The sequence below is a fragment of the Schistocerca piceifrons genome, chromosome 3 (genome assembly GCF_021461385.2).
Source record: "Schistocerca piceifrons isolate TAMUIC-IGC-003096 chromosome 3, iqSchPice1.1, whole genome shotgun sequence".
Classification (NCBI taxonomy): domain Eukaryota; kingdom Metazoa; phylum Arthropoda; class Insecta; order Orthoptera; family Acrididae; genus Schistocerca; species Schistocerca piceifrons.
Genome location: NC_060140.1, coordinates 172,943,582 through 172,964,200, shown reverse-complemented (window position 1 = coordinate 172,964,200; position 20,619 = coordinate 172,943,582). Strand labels below are relative to the sequence as shown.

Sequence of the window (20,619 nt, the reverse complement as noted above, 5' to 3'; positions counted from 1 at the left end):
GCAAGTTCCTAGCGGAGGTGATTTGCCATTGCCTTCCTCCGACCATAATGTGGATGCATGAGCGCCGGCCGGTGTGGCCGTGCGGTTAAAGGCGCTTCAGTCTGGAACCGCGTGACCGGTACGGTCGCAGGTTCGAATCCTGCCTCGGGCATGGATGTGTGTGATGTCCTTAGGTTAGTTAGGTTTAATTAGTTCTAAGTTCTAGGCGACTGATGACCTCAGAAGTTAAGTCGCATAGTGCTCAGAGCCATTTGAACCATTTGGATGCATGATGATGATGACGACACAACAACGTCTAGTCATCTCGAGGCAGATGAAAATCCCTGACCCCACCGGGAATCGAACCCAGGGCCCCGTGCTCGGGAAGCGAGAACGCTACCGCGAGACCACGAGCTGCGGACTGACTTGGCATTAAACCAATTAAATGATTCTGTAATCCTATATATGTAATATAAAAAGACAGTTTTGGTTGCAAAGTTATTTTTATTAAAAATAACGTGTTTCGAATGGTTAAGGATTCTTCAGGTTTTGAAAGGCTATCGCAGCATTATGTATCACCGGTTGGAAGGGCAGCTACTTGTAACGATGGTAACAAACAATCTAAAGAAAGAACGTTGAATAAAATTCTCTCAAAACAGCCGCGAGAATGGCTGAGCTCTCACGAAAGTGTGCCCTGCATGGGAAACGTTCTCATATGTTTTCTGCTGCGGTTGACTAGCTAGTTAGTTAGTTGTGGAGCGCTGGGGCAGTCTTACTTGAGGCTTAGTAGCGAGCAGTTGAATTTTTTCAGAGAATAATATCTGTCTTTTGTGAATCTGTGAGAAGTTATCTGGAATATTTTATTATGGATATGAAAACTAGTTTATAATGCTTTCTCGTTCTGTATTTTCATGCAGAAGATTTTGGAAAACTTTTAAAGGTAACAAAGACATACGCGAAAATGAAATGTTTGTTTGTCAGAACTATTAACTGAAGGAAACCTTTGTCCCTCATATAACTTCAAATGGCTCTGAGCACTATGGGACTTAAGTGCTGTGGTCATCAGTCCCCTAGAACTTAGAACTACTTAAACCTAACTAACCTAAGGACAGAACACACACCCATGCCCGAGGCAGGATTCGAACCTGCGACCGTAGCAGCAGCGCGGCCCTCATATAACTAATAACTTTCATGATTAGTGGTACTTAGATGTCTTTGTTTTTCTTTATATCACAAATAACGAAATTGAAATGTCTGTTATTTTCGAATGAGAAAATTTTGTAATTGTTAGAGATTTGCCATGTTGAGTAAAATTTTCGTCAGTAATCACAGTCTGATTTCCCATGACCGATTTTCTTTAAAGTAAAACTCCCGTCCATGATTGTTAGTTAATTTTTGAATAATTTTGTCGTGCGTGTATTGCACCTTACGCTACACAAGGTCACAGTTTGTTTCTGACAAGCAAAAAGAAAGATATTAGCAGCAAGTAGCATATTTTTCAGTAGCTGCTGCACCTGCTGACCTGTATTTGCTTTCGAGAACGTCTGTACTCTAGACACAAAAACATCATGCAGAGCAAGAGGTAAGTCACTTTTATTTCAGAGCAGATCTCACGTAGTCAGGTTTGTCACGTGTCGTGCTAGCATGTAGATTAATTTGCAGTGAACAGTATTGGTTATTTAAAACAGTTATTTTGTTCTGAGCAGAGCAGTAATTTATATTTGTTGATACTCCAAGTCAAACGTTGCACTTCATATTGTATTTTGATACTGAGTTCTGTTGTTTTCATCGAGCACACAATTACTGTCTTTTGCTTTTAATTAGATTCATTTTCTTTATTTCAAATTTTTAATATCATGAAGTTTAAAGTTTTATTTCAACACACTGTTCACATGCGCCACATAGGGCCAACCAGGAGTCAATTTTCCACAGCAATCGAATACGATACCTAAGGTACACGTTACAGGGGGAGAAAGTTTATGAACTCAATAGATTCAATTATCTCACATACATACAGTTTTTTTTATAGAAAGCTTACACAGTCAGAATCTAGTACTAGGCTTGGACGAGTCATCAGTCAGCCTCGGTGATGTGAACACGTATCAGTCGTCATCAAATAGGCTAGTTAGTTTCATGTAAGTGAAAGTGATAATCTTGCATCGGAAACTTTAATTTCATCTTAAAAGGAACGTCAGTGATGCCAAATCTTACTACACGCAATGCCTGATTTCAGTTATATAGCCAGGAAAGATCTACATGGCTTAACTACGTTTGAAAATGGAATTCAAGGTAAAATTCGTAAGCGTAGCGAAAAAGCAAAACATGAGTTTATTGCAAACTCGGACTAACAATCGTGGACCTAACCCTGCAACTGCTTTTAAGCTGACTATATTCGGGCCGTGGCCGACTCGCTTTGATGCCTTGTTCTTTGGCATTAGTCACAATCGAGTGTGTGTGTGTGTGTGGTTTGAGGTTTTCGGGCGCTAAACAGCATGGTCATCAGCGCCCAAACGCATAGAAACAGGAACACATGCGGTGAAGGGACGAAGACGGACGGCGAACAAGGAGAACGGCTAAAGGACACAGACCGGACGTAGTTCCAAATCCTCACATACAGAGGCAAAACAAGAGAAGAAACGCTCTAAAAAAGGAAAGGAAACACAAGACAAAGAGAACAGAAATAGAAGTGAAACAAGTAGGTAATCGTGACTGGCGGACCTCTTACCTAAAACCTGGATGAGCCAGTCACCCAGCAGCACATTAAAATCCTCTCCCTAAAATCCGAGGCAACAAATTGGACAGGACACAAAACCGTAAGACCTTAACCAAAGTCGTAGCGTCGTCTTGCAAAATAGAGGACAAATCCGGTGGCAAGGAAACGACCGCCCTCTGGTCAGAGAATAAAGGACAGTCAAGTAAAATGTGGCGGACAGTAATTTGGACGCCACAAGCACTGCAGATTGGGGTGTCCTCCCGCCGGAGTAAAAAACCATGCGTTAAGGGACTGTGCCCTATGCGGAGGCGAGTGAGGGGAACCTCATCCCGCCTGCATGACTGGTAGGACGTACGCCATGGCCGCGTGGTGGCCTTGACCAGACGCAGCTTATTTTCACCGACTGCCAGCCACTCCTCTTCCCATTGACGCATAACACGAAAACGCAAAAGGGAGGTAACAACATGGAGGGGGACGGCACATTCAACAACGTGAGGGAGGGAACATGCATCTTTGGCAGCCACATCCGCCAGTTCGTTTCCCCTAATACCCACGTGCCCCGGCACCCAGCAGAAAGAAACCTCCTTCCCCTGCCGTTGCAGGTGGAGTAGGGCATCGTGGATGTTCTGGACGACCGTATCCCCTGGGTACAAGTGTTGCATGGTCTGAAGGGCACTCAGGGAGTCAGAACAGATGAGAAACTTAAGACTGGGAACACATCTCATCTGCTCCAATGCCCGCAAGATCGCAAACAATTCGGCATCAAAGATGGTAAACGAAGCAGGAAGCCGTAACTTGACGACTCGATCAGGGAAAACAACAGCACAACCAACAGAATACCCCTGTTTAGAGCCATCCGTAAATACTGGTACATGATCGGGATGCTGGTTTAAAATATCGTAAAATAAAGAGGTAAAAACAAACGCAGGAGTGCAGCTCCTCCGGTACTCTGACAAGTCTGAAAGGACGCTGGGAGTCTTATTTCTCCCTGAGTTACTGCCATAACGAGTTGCTGACTTGCCTCCGTCTGTGGCAGCAGCAGCGCTTATAGATACTAGTACTGTTGTATCATCTTTATATTTCCGTGTGTGCTGTGTGAGGCAGTCGGTCAGCTGGGACAGAGCAGCGAGGAAGTCTCTGCGGCGCGGTTAAGGCCGGAACCGCTGGTGGCGTGCATGCGTGGTCGGATCTGTGAGGCGCCAGCTGCGAGAGCTACTAAGTTCGCCGCCCACCGAACCTGGACTCTGAAGCTGAGTGATCAGATAACCTGTTATGAAATCTGAGCCACATCTCTTCGCTTCGTTCATTGCCGTATGTTGCTTTCTGATCTGTTCTCGCAAGCAGCAACATATGGTGCGTTGGAGCCGTCGATATTTTGCAGCCGTCTTCCTGTATGGTGTTTAACTATTGAATTGGTTGATACTTATTAGTGAAGTGCACCAGTGGTATCTTCTGCCTTGTGGCCATTAACTTCCAGTTACCTGCCCTGGTTGTTAGCGTAGTTTTCTGGCAGTGTGTTTTTCCTCGCCGTGTCGATGCTGTCCGGCAAGGCGTGTAGTTAGACAGCCTTTGGTGTTGCTCATATTTTGGAGTCGTTATTGTCTCTTGACTGTATTTAGACGCCAATTTTCAAAACGTAGTGCCGCTCGTATCTTCGTCCTTGCTGATTTTTCCATTTTAGTGCTGTCGGAAAGGAATTGATTAGGTTGTTGATGGGTCCTTCAGCCGTCCCTTGGTCGGGTTCCCATCCGATTACTTAGTATTACGCTTGGCTGCCTGTCTCACCTAAACTTATGTTAGTTACCTCGTCAGGCCGATACTTGGAGCACTTCTGAGCACCACTGTTCAGTTGTTTTAGATTGTGATTTTCTTGTAGCCTCAGGTACTGTGCGAGACATTCAGCCGTCTATTAATTTAGTTTGTTTTAATGTTAAGATAAGGCATTCAGCCGTCTTAAATTAAAACTTTGAAGAGTCTTGCTTAAACTAATTTTTTTATAAAAAAGGGGAATTTTGCCCATTGGAAATCCTTATTATTATCCAGGCCTTAAGCCTTGAGTTGTTCTATCTCCAGTTTGCGGCCTTAAGCCGAGTTTTTATGTAAAATTTAGTAACTAAGGCTTTCAGCTGTGTGTATACCAGTATGTGGCCTGCAGCCGAACTTTTCGTGAAACATTTTAAAAAAGGCCTTCAGCCATCTTAAATTAAAATTTTAAACGTCACTTGTTTTAAAACCTTTTAAAATTTTCTTCTCTATCTGAAATTCTTGGCCTTAAGCCTTCAGTTCTTCTATCTCCAGTTTGTGGCCTTAAGCCGAGTTTTTATGTAAAATTTAGTAACTAAGGCTTTCAGCTGTGTGTATTCCTCAACGGCAATCTTAATAAGTTGTGTTCAGGCTTTCAGCCGTATTGTTCTTGAATGCTTTTAAGGCATGTGTGATTAAGTGTTTTACGAAAATAAAGTTTTTATGTTTTGTGCAACTGACAGTAACTGATTTTGGCCCCTTTCCACAACTATAACCTGATCCACTCTGTTCTGCAAAAGCAGATTTCAATATTGTTTTCAATGTAACGGAGAGTTCTGACACACCTCTCACAAGTGACAAGGCACAAAAGGTACTGAGTTGTTTAAAATTATTGAAATTTTAGAAACGAAAACACTGAACTGCCAAAGAAACAGGTACACCTGCCTAATATCGTGTAGGCCCCCCGCGAGCACGCAGAAGTACCGCAACACGGCATCGCATGGACTCGACTAATGTCTGAAGTAGTGTTGGAGGCAACCATGAATCCTGCAGGGCTACCCATAAATCCGTAAGAGTACGAGGGGGTGGAAATTTCTTCTGAACAGCACGTTGGAAGGCATCCCAGATACGCTCAATAACGTTCATGTCTGGGGAGTTTGTTGGCCATGGGAAGTGTTTAAACTAAAAAGAGTGTTCCTGGAGCCACTCTGTAGAAATTCTGGATGTATGGGGTGTTGCATTGTCCTGCTAGAATTTCTCAAGTCCGTCGGAATGCTTAATGGACATGACTGGATGCAAGTGATCAGACAAGATGTTTACGTATATGTCATCTATCAGCGTCGTATGTAGACATATCAGGGTTCCCGTATCACTCCAACTGCATACGCTCCAAATCATTACAGAGCCTACCAGCCCAAGTCTCCTGCTGACATGCAGTATCCACGGTTTCATGAGGTTGTCTCAGTACCCTACACGTCCATCCACTCGATACAATTCGAAACAAGACTTGTCCGACCAGGCAACATGTTTCCAGTCATCAACAGCCCAATTTCGGCCTTGACGGACCCAGGTGAGGTGTAAAGCTTTGTATCGTGCAGTCATCAAGCGTACACGAGCAGGCCTTCGGCTCCAAAAGCCCATATCGATGATGTTCCGTTGAATGGTTCGGACACTGACACTTGCTGATGGCCCGCATTGAAATCTGCAGCAATTTGCGGAAGGGTTGCACTTCTGTGTCGTTGAACGAATCTCTTCAGTCGTCGTTGGTCCCGTTCTTGCAGGATCTTTTTTTCCGGCCGCAGCGATGTCGGAGATTTGATGTTTTACTGAATTCCTGATATTCACGGTTCATTCGTGAAATGGTCGTACGGGAAAATCCCCACTTCATTGCTGCCAAAGATAAACTGTATCCCATCGCTCGTGCGCCGACTATAAGACCACTTTCAAACCCACTTAAATCTTGATAACCTCCAACTGTAGCAGATGCCGGTCTAACAACTGCGCGAGACACTTGTCTTACATAGGCGTTGCCAACCACAGCGCCATATTCTGCCTGTTGGCATATCTCTGTATTTGAATACGCATGCCTATATCAGTTTCTTTGGCGTTTCAGTGTATGTAGCACTGTAATGAAAACCGAATAGTTCTCACTGCTATCCAGAATTTCTGTAATAGTGATAACCCGCTTTCCTTTGCGCGATCTCGCGTGCAGTGTCGTATTTTCTTGTTAGGTGCATCTCAGTAACTTACTTTAATAGTTTTCAGAAATGTTGACCACCCCTAATTCTGTGCCATATCGGTACACTGTCGATCACAACTCATGGACGTTCATCTGAGTAGTGCCTATTTTACGAACATCTCGCTTTCTGAAGTCCTAAATGAGCTCAAAGGGAGTAATTTCAAGGGATCTAGAGAGAGGAAGGAAAAATACGAGCATCACCATCCCCGGGGAGTGATCTCTTAAACGATTCTGATGCAGTCAGTGTACCATAGAGAGATGAACTGTCTTGTTGAAGAGAAGGTCTCCTGCAGGATTCTATACACCAGCAAACGAATGCATATGATGTCTCGTTTAGCGGCGATTGTATCAGGGAACTCATTTTTTCCCGTCTGAATATCCCTCACACGATAACCTGGTTGAACGGCGGCCATTATGAAAGCGGGTTACCTCTGTTCATTTGGTTTTCTACTTATCTGTACCTCGTCACCGGCGTGAAATAACATATAACACTATATATCCATCAGGCACAATAGCAACCTGGTTTGAAACTTTGTTCATAGAGTTTACTATATGAAGGCGCGACTTATTCCGATATAACTGGCGGGAGATTCAATCCCTTGCTGCTTAGATACCGACGAACGAAACAGAGAGTCGGCTAATGCTACATAACCTTCAAAGTCTTCTTACTACGAAGACGCCACGAAGTTACAAGCAATTTGTTTATATTTCAAAGCCGGTCAGAGGTTAATACTTGACTATCAATCGCACAGGGATTGGATAAAAATATGGAAACACCAAAAACGCAAACGATTGCCGTTGTAGGAAAACCGTTGGTATTCAAAACACCTCGTAGTCATCTCTATGGTTCTCAAGGGAATCTTGTACCATTGTTCCTGCAAAACAGTGCCAAATTCAGGTTACTGTGGTGTAGGTGGATAGCGAACATGTACTCTTCCCTCCAAGGGCTTAATAATATTAAGATCTAGATACTGTGGTGGCCAGCAAAAATGTGAAAATTCATACTCGTGCTCTTAAAACTGGTGCTTGACAAAGGGGGCTGTGATCAGATGCCCTGCCGTCTCGGAACAGAACATCAGCATTACTGAACAAATATTGTACAATGGAATGGATCTGGTCAGTCACAATGGTCATATAGTCACTGGCAATAACGCGACGTTGCCGAGTAACCATGAAGCCCATGGAATAGCACGATATGGCTGCCCAGATCATCACCGAACCCCCGCCGTGTTTTACTTCTGGGACGTAAATTTGCCCATTTGGATGCCACGTTAAACAAGACACACCCGAGCAAATTTCTTCCATTGCTCCGCATTGCAGTTTTATTGCTTTGGCACTGCTCTTCCCTGGTACGGGACTTTGCTTCTCGGTGACTGGTTTTGGAATTCCAGCTCGTCCTGCATTTTCCTGCTTCTGGAGCTGACTTCGTGTTGTTTTGCTGCTCCAGGGAGGGAGAGTGCGACATTCAGTTCTGGAGCGACTTTTCTGTCTGTCGTTCCCTTATTTATCGTCATAATCGTCTTCAGTGACCGTCTGTCACTATCACCCACACACACATTCTTACGCGTTGTGACTTAGCGGATGATGTTTTTCTTCTTTCCCTGTAGGCGGCATAACTCTTCGTTTGGTTGTGTTTTAAAACATCAAATATCACGGCTATTTGTTTACGTAAGCACGCACCATACGAGATTCAACAATTCCCCCAGAGTCGAATTCACTTAGCTCCGACATGATGCACTCACAACCACACAGAACACTGTTCTCATCACGATTGACAGTCCGCCCCTATAGCTGACAAGGGAACCTCCCCATCGCACCCCCCTCAGATTTAGTTATAAGTTGGCACAGTGGATAGGCCTTGAAAAACTGAACACAGATCAATCGAGAAAACAGGAAGAAGTTGTGTGGAACTATGCAAAAAATAAGCAAAATATACCTACTGAACAGTCTATGCTTAGCATAGGCAACGTCAGGGAAACTGTGCGCTCAGTAGCGCCTTGGTCCCATGGTTAGCTGCGGAGTGAGAGGTCCTTGGTTCAAGTCTTCCCTGGAGTGAAATGTTTAATTTTTTATTTTCAGACAATTATTATCTGTCTGTCCGATGAGAGGTTTTCGGCAAATGAAATACTTTGTGAAAAAATTCTATGATTTTGCGAAGCTGCACAGGTACACAGAGCAGTATTGTTTACGTGATCGTGTGTCAATTATCAAATTTCAGGCACTCACACATAATCAATTTCGCTCTCCAAAATTCCAGGACATGTTCAGATTTGCTTGGACATATGCAGGATTTGACGGTCTACAGACGGAAAAATTTGAAAACGTTAAAAACATATGTTTTGACAGAGCACAGGGAAAACTGTGCGACTGTGAAACTGTTGCATTCATTTGTTGCAGTTTATGTGACAAACTCTTATGTTTTCATCACTTTTTTGGGAGTGGTTATGATATCCAGAAGAAAACCTAAATCGGGCAAGGTAGAACAATCTTTTTACCCATTGGCCAAGTGTACAATTTAGGTGGGTCGTCAACATATTCCTGTCATGTGACGCACATGCCGTCACCAGTGTCGTATAGAATATGTCAGACGTGTTTTCCCGTGGAGGAATCGGTTGATCTATGACCTTGCGACCAAATGTTTTCGGTTCCCATTGGAGAGGCACACGTCCTTTCGTCTACTAATCGCATGGTTTTGCGGTGCGGTCGCAAAACACAGACACTAAACCTGTTACAGTGGACAGAGACGTCAATGAACGAACGGACAGACCACAACTTTGCGAAAATAAGACAGGAAAATTTTCACTCGAGGGAAGACTTGAACCTAGGACCTCTGGGTCCGCAGCTGCTCACGCTAACCACGCGACCACGGCACACCTGAACTCGTAGTTTCCTTGATGTTGCCTATGCTGGGATGGACTGCTCAGTTTGTATATTTTGCTTATTTTTTTCATGGTTCCACACGACTTCTTCCTGTTTTCTCGATTGATCTGTGTTCAATTTTTCAAGGCGTATCCACTATGCCAACTTATAACTAAATCTGAGGGGGGTGCGATGGGAAGGTTCCCTTGTGAGTGGTCAGGGTGACAGATAGCCGACCTACGGGCCCGGGTTCGATTTCCGGCTGGGTCGGAGATTTTCTACGCTCAGTGACTGGGTGTTGTCTTCTTCATCATTTCATTCCCATTAGGCGCGCAGGTCGCCCAATGTGGCGTTGAATGTAATGAGACCTGCACCAAGGCGGGCTGACCTGCCCCGCAAGGGGCCTCCCGGCCAATGACGCCAAACGCTCATTTCCATTTACCACGACTGATGCTTGCAATGTATTGACGAAATTGTACACATGACATTCATGCTCAGATACAACAGGGCAACCTGCAGGCTTGGGTAACATCTGCATTTATGTTCAAGCGCGACATTTGGGCGGTGTTTCTATATTGTTGTCCAACCCTCTATAATGGCTTTATGCCCAAGCAATGCAGAGACGCCCATGGGGTCGAAATTGCCTAATTGATAAATAATGAGATCAAGTCTTTATTTTAGGATGAAAGAACAGGCTGGGCAGGTAAACGTGCAGGCTGGCACACACCTTTTGGGGTGGGCGCCCAGAGCGCGGCGAGCAGCAGCAGCTGCAGCAACAGCTGCGTCAGCAGGGGGCAACACCTCGTCCGGCAGCCCGCCGCGGCCATCGCGCCCCCCTCACCACCACCAGCCGGCGCCCGTCCCAGCCTCCTCCATCTGAAACACAAACGTGCGCAACTGCATGAAGTCACCTCAATACAGGCGTTATAATACGACAGTTCCACTTTCCTCTCCATTCCGACCTTGACATCAGGAAGCACTGAGTAACACTGGAAATCGTCAAATGGGGCAAACCTGACTTCTTAGCCTCTCTGTTTTTATGCAATCGCCCTTTAGCAACTTTTTCATCTTACTGTGGTATCGTCTAAAGATCGCGGTGTCACGTCAATGTTAGCCATGTGAATCGATACCACAGACATTAGCGAAGGCAAACTGCAGAACACAACGATGTACAGGAGGCGCTCCAGAAGACTACGCCTCCCTTTCAGCAACAGCAGCGTTCTCACCCTGATGTCAATGTAGTGTCGAGGACGCAAGAGCTCTGCCCAGTTCCAGACCTCAGCTTCAGCAGTCAGCATCTTCGTATACGACCAACGAGTAGCTAAGAACTTATCGTGTTTTTAATGTTGAATGTTGTACTCAACAGAACAGTTTGTTAATTGTGCATCAAGTGATGCATTGCTAGTTAATAATCGCAATTTATCCAGTACTCCTACGGCAAAGAAGTGTGTCAAAGTTACCTAAATACACTCCTGGAAATGGAAAAAAGAACACATTGACACCGGTGTGTCAGACCCACCATACTTGTTCCGGACACTGCGAGAGGGCTGTACAAGCAATGATCACACGCACGGCACAGCGGACACACCAGGAACCGCGGTGTTGGCCGTCGAATGGCGCTAGCTGCGCAGCATTTGTGCACCGCCGCCGTCAGTGTCAGCCAGTTTGCTGTGGCATACGGAGCTCCATCGCAGTCTTTAACACTGGTAGCATGCCGCGACAGCGTGGACGTGAACCGTAAGTGCAGTTGACGGACTTTGAGCGAGGGCGTATAGTGGGCATGCGGGAGGCCGGGTGGACGTACCGCCGAATTGCTCAACACGTGGGGCGTGAGGTCTCCACAGTACATCGATGTTGTCGCCAGTGGTCGGCGGAAGGTGCACGTGCCCGTCGACCTGGGACCGGACCGCAGCGACGCACGGATGTACGCCAAGACCGTAGTATCCTACGCAGTGCCGTAGGGGACCGCACCGCCACTTCCCAGCAAATTAGGGACACTGTTGCTCCTGGGGTATCGGCGAGGACCATTCGCAACCGTCTCCATGAAGCTGGGCTACGGTCCCGCACACCGTTAGGCCGTCTTCCGCTCACGCCCCAACATCGTGCAGCCCGCCTCCAGTGGTGTCGCGACAGGCGTGAATGGAGGGACGAATGGAGACGTGTCGTCTTCAGCGATGAGAGTCGCTTCTGCCTTGGTGCCAATGATGGTCGTATGCGTGTTTGGCGCCGTGCAGGTGAGCGCCACAATCAGGACTGCATACGACCGAGGCACACAGGGCCAACACCCGGCATCATGGTGTGGGGAGAGATCTCCTACACTGGCCGTACACCACTGGTGATCGTCGAGGGGACACTGAATAGTGCACGGTACATCCAAACCGTCATCGAACCCATCGTTAACCCATCGTTCTACCATTCCTAGACCGGCAAGGGAACTTGCTGTTCCAACAGGACAATGCACGTCCGCATGTATCCCGTGCCACCCAACGTGCTCTAGAAGGTGTAAGTCAACTACCCTGGCCAGCAAGATCTCCGGATCTGTCCCCCATTGAGCATGTTTGGGACTGGATGAAGCGTCGTCTCACGCGGTCTGCACGTCCAGCACGAACGCTGGTCCAACTGAGGCGCCAGGTGGAAATGGCATGGCAAGCCGTTCCACAGGACTACATCCAGCATCTCTACGACCGTCTCCATGGGAGAATAGCAGCCTGCATTGCTGCGAAAGGTGGATATACACTGTACTAGTGCCGACATTGTGCATGCTCTGTTGCCTGTGCCTATGTGCCTGTGGTTCTGTCAGTGTGATCATGTGATGTGTCTGACCCCAGGAATGTGTCAATAAAGTTTCCCCTTCCTGGGACAATGAATTCACGGTGTTCTTATTTCAATTTCCAGGAGTGTATTTTATTCATTTATGTAGTAAAGTGAACATATTTCACATGCTCTAGTTTGAAGAGCCTTCCCTGAGAACAATCAAAGAACTCACATTTGTGGAGGGATGAAAGTAAATTTATCTGGTCACAACGCTAAAACACTAAGTTAGCTTTGACTAACTTATCACTCTTCTAATTTTTCTGCAGTCACTTGTCAAATTCTGGTATCACACATTGTGTACTCATAGCTTAGGATATTCTGACAACAAGTTAATTTCTTATACTTATTTCGGCTAGTTTGTATTTACTTCATATCAACTGCATGCACGAATCTCTACTAATCTTCGCTTGTCGTCATTTGTGCTTTCTCTTTTGAACTGAGGGTGCAACAGGCTCTGCTTCCTCAGCATCTTTCGAATTTCGTTATTAAAACACGGTAGATCTTTTCCATCCTTTATACACTTACGACGTACAACCTGCTTAAATTTTGCTCATAATTCCTCTACAGCCATCTTTTCTGGTACAAAGAGATGTCAGTTCACTGTCTAAGTAACATACTAACAGCTGCTTATCTGCTCCGTCTAGCAGAAATACTTTCCTAGCCTTCTTGACTGATTTATTAACATTCGTAATAATAATTGCTATAATGACATCATAATCGCTATTCCCCGTTTCTGACATTGTCGATAACGTCCGGCCTATTTGTCGCTACAACGTCTGAGATATTTCCATTGTGTGTAAACTGCCGAGCTAGCTGCTCAAGACAGTTTTCAGAAAACGTGTTCAAAAGTATTTCGCATAATTGTTTGTATCTCTCGCAATGGATCCAGAGACATCCCACCAGTCTATACTCAATAGGTTGAAGTTGTCTCCAATTGTTGCATGATCTGAATACTTTTATTGAATGGCTCTAGAACTGCCACAGTGGAATCAGGTGGCCGGTAAACACATCCAACGGTTAACTTGGTTTCACCTGCATGTGTTATACGTCACCAGATAACTTCACTCTCGCACTCAACATCGACCTCAATAGAGACAATATTTTCGTCAACTGCACTGAACACTCTCCCTCATATGGACTCTAATCTGTCTTTACGATATTCGTTCCGTGATTCGCTAAATATCTTAGAGCTTTCCACCTTAGGTTTCAGCCAGCTCTTGATCCCAGGAATAATCTGAGCGCGAGAACTTCCCTGAAGGGCAATAAATTCAGGAGCTTTATTAAGACAGATTACTGATGAAATTTTGACAGTTGAAGTGTCTTTATTCCGAATGCTGTCTAACTTCCCTTACTGGCGATCGATTGGTGAGTGTTCATCAGAACCCTTCACACTACTGTCTAGCCTCAAAAACCCTCACGGGCTCACTACAAGACTCTGCTACCCGAGTAACTGCTTCCTTTGTGCAGTGCATCACTAGCCTATCAAGAGGAGTCCTACAAACCCTCACATGATAACGCAGATCTAGAAATCTGTAGCCAAGACTGTCATAGAGTCGACGAAGCTATTGGTTGAGACCCTCCACTCGGCTTCAAACCAAAGAAGGCCGATCAACTCTGGAAACAATGCTGCAAATTGCGATCTCTGCCTACAACCCACTCGCAAGGCTAGCAGTCTCCACCACCCCCGCCAGTGCCCATATGATTTGAGGATGGCCTCAGAAGCCATGCAACAGGAGTCGTCGGTGCCGACATCAGCGACATGAGCGACAACTTGGAGATGACTGTACCCTGCGCCCTGCTCGCTGTACAGCCGCAGGCAAGGCCATCTCGAATTTCCCCCTCCCCCCCCCCCCCCCCCCAGCGACCCCGCCCCCCAGCAGATATACCAAGTGCATATTGGCTTTCTTCCCAGCCATGAATGCTGCCTGTTTAAGGAGCTCCATAACATGCGTAACATTGGAGCTGCTCGTGACTTGTAAGCCCCTCCCCTTGTGTGCCTGCTCGGACCCTGCTGAAGGAGCGGCCACTTATCCACTCATAGGGTAAATGGGTGAGCTGAGGTGGCCAATCTCCACATTGGCCCTCAGCCTCAAGCAACATGTACGCATCACCACCAACCACTCACGCTGCAGTGAGGGCGGATCTACTGCGTTGGATATACTAGGAGGTGCCTCGGAAGCAGAGCCCATGGGCAAAACAAGCGACAACTGTGGTGCCCCATGCGATGCGCCAGATTCTCTGCCACCACTATACCCCGAGGCAGCAGCGTGAAGCTGACCGACCGTAACTGAAAGCGCATTCAGGTGTTTGCGAATTGCGGCCATCTCCTCCTGTGACCACACACAGCATGCACACATCCTAACCATCCGAGCAAGACTAACTGAAGAAGTAAACTATAAAGGCCGACAGAATCCTAGATATGTAACTTGCTACCCTCCTAATGTGTCATCAATGGACGCTGATGTGTTAATGAGCTATGTAGCTTGCTATTTTGTAAGGAACTGCGCTCTGAGCACTATGGGACTCAACTTATGAGGTCATTAGTCCCCTAGAACTTAGAACTAGTTAAACCTAACTAACTCAAGGACATCACACACATCCATGCCCGAGGTAGGATTCGAACCTGCGACCATAGCAGTCGCGCGGTTCCAGACTGAAGCGCCCAGAGCCGCTCGGCCACTTCAGCTGGCTGGAGTTCAGTTAACACAGGAATGAAATCACATGCCCTGAACTTGTGGGTTACGCCCTACATGCATGGCGCTTCCGGTAAAGACGTCATCTCATGGGACGTGAAAACGGGTGTGGATGAGGAGCTGGTGGCGTCACAGCGTGGAATTCTACATTCCACCACACTGAGGTGCCTGAAATAAAAAATCTGAATGTCACATGTTTGCCACCTTCAGAGAAACATGGAAAATTAAATGCGACATCGTCTTACGTCACAAGTTACATAGGACCCGCCATATTTTATGGCGTTAAACATCGTATTTGTTGGGTTTCGTTTCTCATAGAGAATGTGAAATAGATGTAAGCTGTTTCAAAGCATCAGCAAATTGAGGATCTCTCGAAAACGCGTCATTTTACCTACGATTTGTTATAATAGAATGACAGCCCAGACTACATATCAGTACGTAAAGGCTTCCTGTAGTTGATGTTTTTAGTTTTATAACTTCTGTGCTACGAACATATATTTTTCCAATGTTACGGAACACTGATGATCTATCAAATAGGCGTCTTTTTGGTACAGTTTGCTTACTGAATATCAAATAATGACATTTGTAGATACAGTACTTAGGAAGCGTGCGTCATATGCCGAGGCATTGTTCATCTTTTGAAGTAGTAGCGCCGTTGATGGCGTCGACAGTCGTGCAATAGTGATGAGATAGGTAACAGGTCCGCAGCTACATCTTAATATTTTCTTTACCTTTTGATTTCTGAAAGATTCTAGGTCTTCCTTATTGATTTAGTATTAGTATTACCTCAAAATTCGATGTTCTATATTATAAATAATATATTTGCTACAATTCTTGTTGCAAAGGCCAACAATTTGAATGTTTCCCCAGTGGCTAGAAATCTTAACGGGACTGCCAGTATATCTCTGAAAGGAAATACAAGTTACACAGTGAAAGGTTTCATTGTTATGAAACTTCCCATAAGATATGTATTTACCTGTCTCTGGGTTTATGGACTGACTGAAGTTTGTATCTGCCTGGTAAATAAATACCTTTCCAGTGATGGTGAATAGGTTCCAAAAGATCTCCTCTTTTATTCGAAGGAAATTACGAAACGAATTTCGATCTTGAAATTTATGTGATAATGTAGTTTATTTCAGAGTGTTGTTAGTCAAAGCAATATTGAGACATTGGGTAATATGCATGTGGAAACTGTCATTAGACCAGTGGCGGCCGCTGAGGCATTCCATTGGCGGTGCCAAAAAAACTTAATTTGGTAGCATCGAACGTATTACGGAATTTTGTCAATAATTCATATGTTCATAATTTCAAACAAAACGTATAGGGAAATAGAAATAAACTGCTATTACAATAGCGCCCTTCTTATGCCCAGTAAGAGTCTGATGTATTCCGGAGAACGTGAAATACGAGAGAGTAAGAGGGGAAGGGGAAGGGGGGGGGGGGCAGAGCTTTAGCTACCTTTTTCGCATGTCTGCACGAGATATAAAATGTAACACTAACTCCGAAAATCTCTCTCGCACACATACAAATGCACGATCGCGCACACATATCAACAGCACAATTCTTCACTGCTCACAGCGTATGTGCGGACACTTTTATGTGACAGTCGTAAGTAGGGAGTGTTTTGATATATGGTTGCGTAAAGATACCGGTGGAGATCGAGGCTGAACTACCACGTTAACGACACTGCCAACCTCAGCTAGCAATTGCGTTCTAGCAGTTACCGAATGATTTGTATGCTCCACTTTGTTCTGAGTTGCGCTTGCTGGTTGTTTCCTATTCTTATTTTGAAATGAGTGCAGAGAGCGATCTTGCTCTGTCACGGGGTACGAATACGACTCCCACAACACGAGATGGAATCAGCGATCCCTGTGTCTATTATTACGTCAGCTCTGCCTTCTCAGTAGCGCAGAATACTGACGTAGGCTGCCAGTCCTGTGACAGGGAGGAGGCGTGGCTTGTCCCCCACTCCGTTCTTCTACCCTCGACAGCGAAAACTCCTCGTTTGTTTTACGTTCGCTGCCGACTGGCAGAAAAGTGTCGGCTACAACATGAGTGCCAGTACGGCAAACAACAGAGCATGTATGAACTATTCGAACTTGTAATCTGGATTTTGCGGAGCAAATTTAATCAAATCACCAATATTTAAACTAAAAGCGTTGTACTCAGCAAAAGCAGCAACTCCTTGACTTTGGCAAGACAGCTTCAAAGTAAATAGTAGGAACGGTATTGGGAATACATTCGTAGCTCCTTCTTGTTGGCAAATAAATCTATCACTCTTGGATTGAACTCTTCAGTTTTACATACGAATGACTTTTCACAGCATAACATCCATGAGGCACTCTGTCGATCTTCTTTCATGGTGTTTTGTAGGAATACTATAATTCTCCAGAGCACTGAAAAGCACCGCTCAGCATCTGCTGTCGAGATTTCCATCGTAATTAGCAGTTTAAAAACTTTAGCCGTCTCTTCGAATGTGTCACAAAGCTCATCTTCTAGAATCAGCGAAAGAAACGGTACTGGGCCAGAAACTGCTCTCAACTCAGGCCTATCATAGAAGACTTGAAGCTCACCCTTCAACTTTCTTCTTTCCATAAATGTATATGTGTCTGTAACTTCAAGATATTTGTATGGAAAATTTGTGATATATATGGCATCGCACGCTTCCAAAGCGTCTCTCTTTTTATGTTCCTCAAGAATGTTTGTCTACGTTGTGAATCTAATTTCTGGTGAGTGTTGGTTTTTTATAGAAATTAAAGACAAAGCACATAATTCATATGTCGTTGTGACATTTCATGTACTTTCGTTTCAGACCATAGTACCATTTCTTTCGCTGATTCTAGAAGATGAGCTTTGTGGCACATTCGAAGAGACGATTAAAGCTTTTAAACTGCTAATTACGCTGCAAATCTCGACAGCAGAAGCTGAGCGGTGCTTTTCAGTGCTCTGGAGAATTATAGTATTCCTACGAAACACCATGAAAGAAGATCGACTGAGTGACTCATGGATGCTATGCTGTGAAAAGTCATTCGTATGAAAATTGAAGAGTTCAATTCAAGAGTGACAGATTTATTTGCCCACTAATTACTTTGAAGTTGCAGAATGAACATATCTGCAATCACGACGGCGACCGATATTTCATTGATGCTGGGCATCAATACAAACAAACTCCTATGGACAAATACTATTTAAGAGTGATACAGAGTGATACATAGGTTGAAGTCAATATACGATTTACATTTAAATAATTCTCCTTCAATAACACCTCATATGAAAATTCCGCTTTTTCGAGGTCAGAAATTTACGAAACTGATCCGTAACAAAGTGTGCTGATATAACAGCTATGCTGAGGACACTAGTTGTTATTACTTTGTTAATTTGTGGTAATATCAAAGCTATAAATGAACTAACGATATTTTTTTGAACACATTGGGGATAAATATTGAACAATTTTGCCATACTGATACTGTGAGCACACGTTATTACAGAGAGAGCTCTTGAAGTCGTAGAGATATTTCTAATCAGTTAACGACGACGTGAAACCGATACTGTTAACAACTGCATCATTTCAAGCTAGGTCATCACTCACTCCTTAGTGCTAACGTTAACTTCATTAGAATCAGGAATCATTTATTTGTTGGTTGGTTGCACTGTTTAGTAATTAAAATTTCTCACCAAGGACATTCTGAATACTAACATACCCTAAGTTGTTAACATTAATAAGCCAATACCCATCAAGTTTACTAGCTTGATGAAAGACGTTTTGGTGTAACAAAGTTGTACTGCTTTCCCACATTCATTGGCACCTTTATTAGCAAACGGTCACCTATAGTTATTTATTGTTATAGTAATACTTACGCAAATAATACTTGTGAATATTTTATCTGTTTCTGTGTCTCACTTATATGTATTTATTTTTTATGTGTCACAAGTGTGCTTGTGAGTCCTATCAGTGGTCTCAGTTTTCGTTAGAGATAGATGCTGTCTAGCAGAAAATATCTGTGACGTATTAGTCAAGGATACAAACAGTCTCCTTAGGACTGGATTAAATGGACATTTGCTGAACATTTTACCACTGAATCCTTATGTGTTATTTGCAGTTAGGAGCTATCACGTCTTACAAACTAAATCACGAGGGGGGAAGCATCATCAGCTTGTATATTTGTAGGATACTGTGGAAACAATTATAGAACACGTAGCTGAGTGACAGTTCAGCTATTCTTAAAACTGTCAGTGGTAAATCGGAATCAGTCAAAGTAAAGAACATGAAGTGAGGACCGCTAAGCTTCTCTAACCGTCAAAAGTGACCCAAAACCACTCCTGTACAGAGGCAACAATGTTAAGAAATTTCCATTCACTCTCAGCTTTGGCACGCAAAGAAAATCTGCAGGCAAGGTCTATTTATTTTAACTTATAATTTAACTCCCAATAAAATAAATGTAGTATCGGAACCTTTGCACATTCTGTTTTAGTTTGCATTACGCGTTACATTAAATTCAACTCTGAGATGACCGAGCGAGGTGGCGCAGTGGTTAGCACACTGGACTCGCATTCGGAGGGACGACGGTTCAATCCCGCGTCCGGCCATCCTGATTTAGGTTTTCCGTGATTTCCCTAAATCGCTCCAGGCAAATGCCGGGATGGTTCCTTTCAAAGGGCACGGCCGACTTCCTTCCCTAATCCGATGAGACCGATGACCTCGCTGTCTGGTCTCCTTCCCCCCAAAAACAACCAACCAACCAACAACCAACTCTGAGATGAAGCACATACGAGTAAGCAACGCCACAACGCCATCATACTGAACAATGCTACAGGCTAGTTAAACTAAAGGATGTCTTTAGGATTTCATGTGCGCAATAGAATTATCTACAAGGAGCTAAGAATGGTTCCTTGCGGTGGACGCTTCCCTAGATACACTTCCTGTTAACTACTTTCCATAAAGGAGTAATTATCTTTATACACGTAGGTTGTAATTCCGAATATCTAGATTTTGGCGCTATCATTTCGATCTCGACTAGAGTAGGAAGTCATCCCTGTCATAGTACTGTCCGCAGTTTATATCTACATCTACATCCACACTCTACAAACCACTGTTAAATGCATGGTAGAGGGTACTTCTTATTGCACGATGTATATGGATTCTCCTGTTCCAGTCGCATACGAAGCGTGGGAAGAATCTACACACACAGGTGTCCAAAAATTACTGCAACCAGTCGCTATTTTTATTCTTCCCTTTTTATTTGCCATTAGTGGTTTCGAATAGCCTGGCGATTCATCATCAGATGGTACATATTTATTGCATGTTTGCAGCGTTTCGAGGGTTGCATCTCAGTATCAAGATGCAAAACCGAAACTTGTAAGCACTGAATGTAGCACCAATTATTCACATTATGAGATCGATTTACTGGCATTATTTGTGTTATTAGCATCTTTTGGTTTGTTCCTGGTGCACATATTACTCTGGAAAACGTAACGTTTGTTTTCCAGTGACATTGATTTTGTAGCACTTCACAAACTTAGCCACAGGTAGAAACTTCCATGTGGTTTGCAAAACGAAACTGTGACTAAAGTTATGTTCA

At 44.4% G+C, this 20,619-nt stretch overlaps 1 protein-coding gene across 1 annotated transcript in view; it reads right to left on the bottom strand.

Annotated features, from left to right (window-relative positions):
• Window positions 1–20,619, bottom strand: part of LOC124788491 — a 540,210-nt gene that overhangs the window by 190,906 nt on the left and 328,685 nt on the right. Inside the window, exon 4 of the mRNA XM_047255760.1 lies at window positions 10,375–10,409. Coding sequence (XP_047111716.1) covers window positions 10,375–10,409 — 35 coding nt within the window. The remainder of the gene's footprint in view (window positions 1–10,374; window positions 10,410–20,619) is intronic.